This window comes from Stegastes partitus, unplaced genomic scaffold (genome assembly GCF_000690725.1).
Source record: "Stegastes partitus isolate 25-593 unplaced genomic scaffold, Stegastes_partitus-1.0.2 Scaffold2513, whole genome shotgun sequence".
NCBI lineage: Eukaryota > Metazoa > Chordata > Actinopteri > Pomacentridae > Stegastes > Stegastes partitus.
The window spans coordinates 42,146-42,860 of NW_007580244.1; the positions used below are offsets into that span (position 1 = coordinate 42,146).

The 715-nt window shown below is 41.0% G+C and overlaps 1 protein-coding gene across 1 annotated transcript in view; it reads left to right on the forward strand.

Moving 5' to 3' along the window:
- The window catches only part of asb14a (ankyrin repeat and SOCS box containing 14a), a 15,889-nt gene extending 15,377 nt beyond the window's left edge, over positions 1-512 (forward strand). Inside the window, exon 13 of the mRNA XM_008305455.1 lies at positions 61-512. Within this exon, the coding sequence (XP_008303677.1) occupies positions 61-236 (176 nt within the window). The 3' untranslated portion in view covers positions 237-512. The remainder of the gene's footprint in view (positions 1-60) is intronic.
- Positions 513-715: the final 203 nt, after the last annotated feature.

The window sequence follows — 715 nt, forward strand, 5'->3', positions numbered from 1 at the left end:
CCACCTTGCAGCCCCCGACTGAAAATATGAAATGAAATATACTTTTCTTTTCCTCTCCAGAAAATGCCCGCTGCCTGCAGCATCTCTGTCGTCTGCGAATCCGCCAGAGTCTTGGCCGCCTTCGTCTGCGGTCGCCCGTCTTCTTAAGCTTCCTGCCGCTCCCGCAGCGGCTGAAGGACTACATCCTGTACCGAGAGTACGACCTGTGGGGCCGCCAGAGCTGCACGCTGGGCTGAGGCGGCAGAAAACATTGAACAAAATTCATTTCAAGAGTCTGATTCTAAAGAAAAACTGCTGATATTTACTAGTTAGCATATTTAAATAATTAGCATGTGCCAGATCTACTGTCCCTGTCATTTCCACTGTCGTTCTGCGCCCGTCATAGAACCAGCTCTGTTTCAACACACACAAAACTGCTGAACTCAACAATGAGGTTTTTTGGATTAAATTGCGTACTCTACCTTTAAAGCAGAAAACAGTGTGTATTTATTAATAAACTAAGTTTCACTGTGTCTTTGTTGGACCAAGATTTCTCCTCAAAAAGAACAATGTCTTGTTTAACTTCAGGTGGAATCAACTTTATTGTAATTACGACTTAATTAGATCATAAGCATCAGCTTTTAAACTTTTTTTTTGTACTCTGTCCACTCAAATATAACTGTAATGCAATTTTAGCTAAATAGTGTCTTTTTAATTGTGTTTATCTATTTGTTTA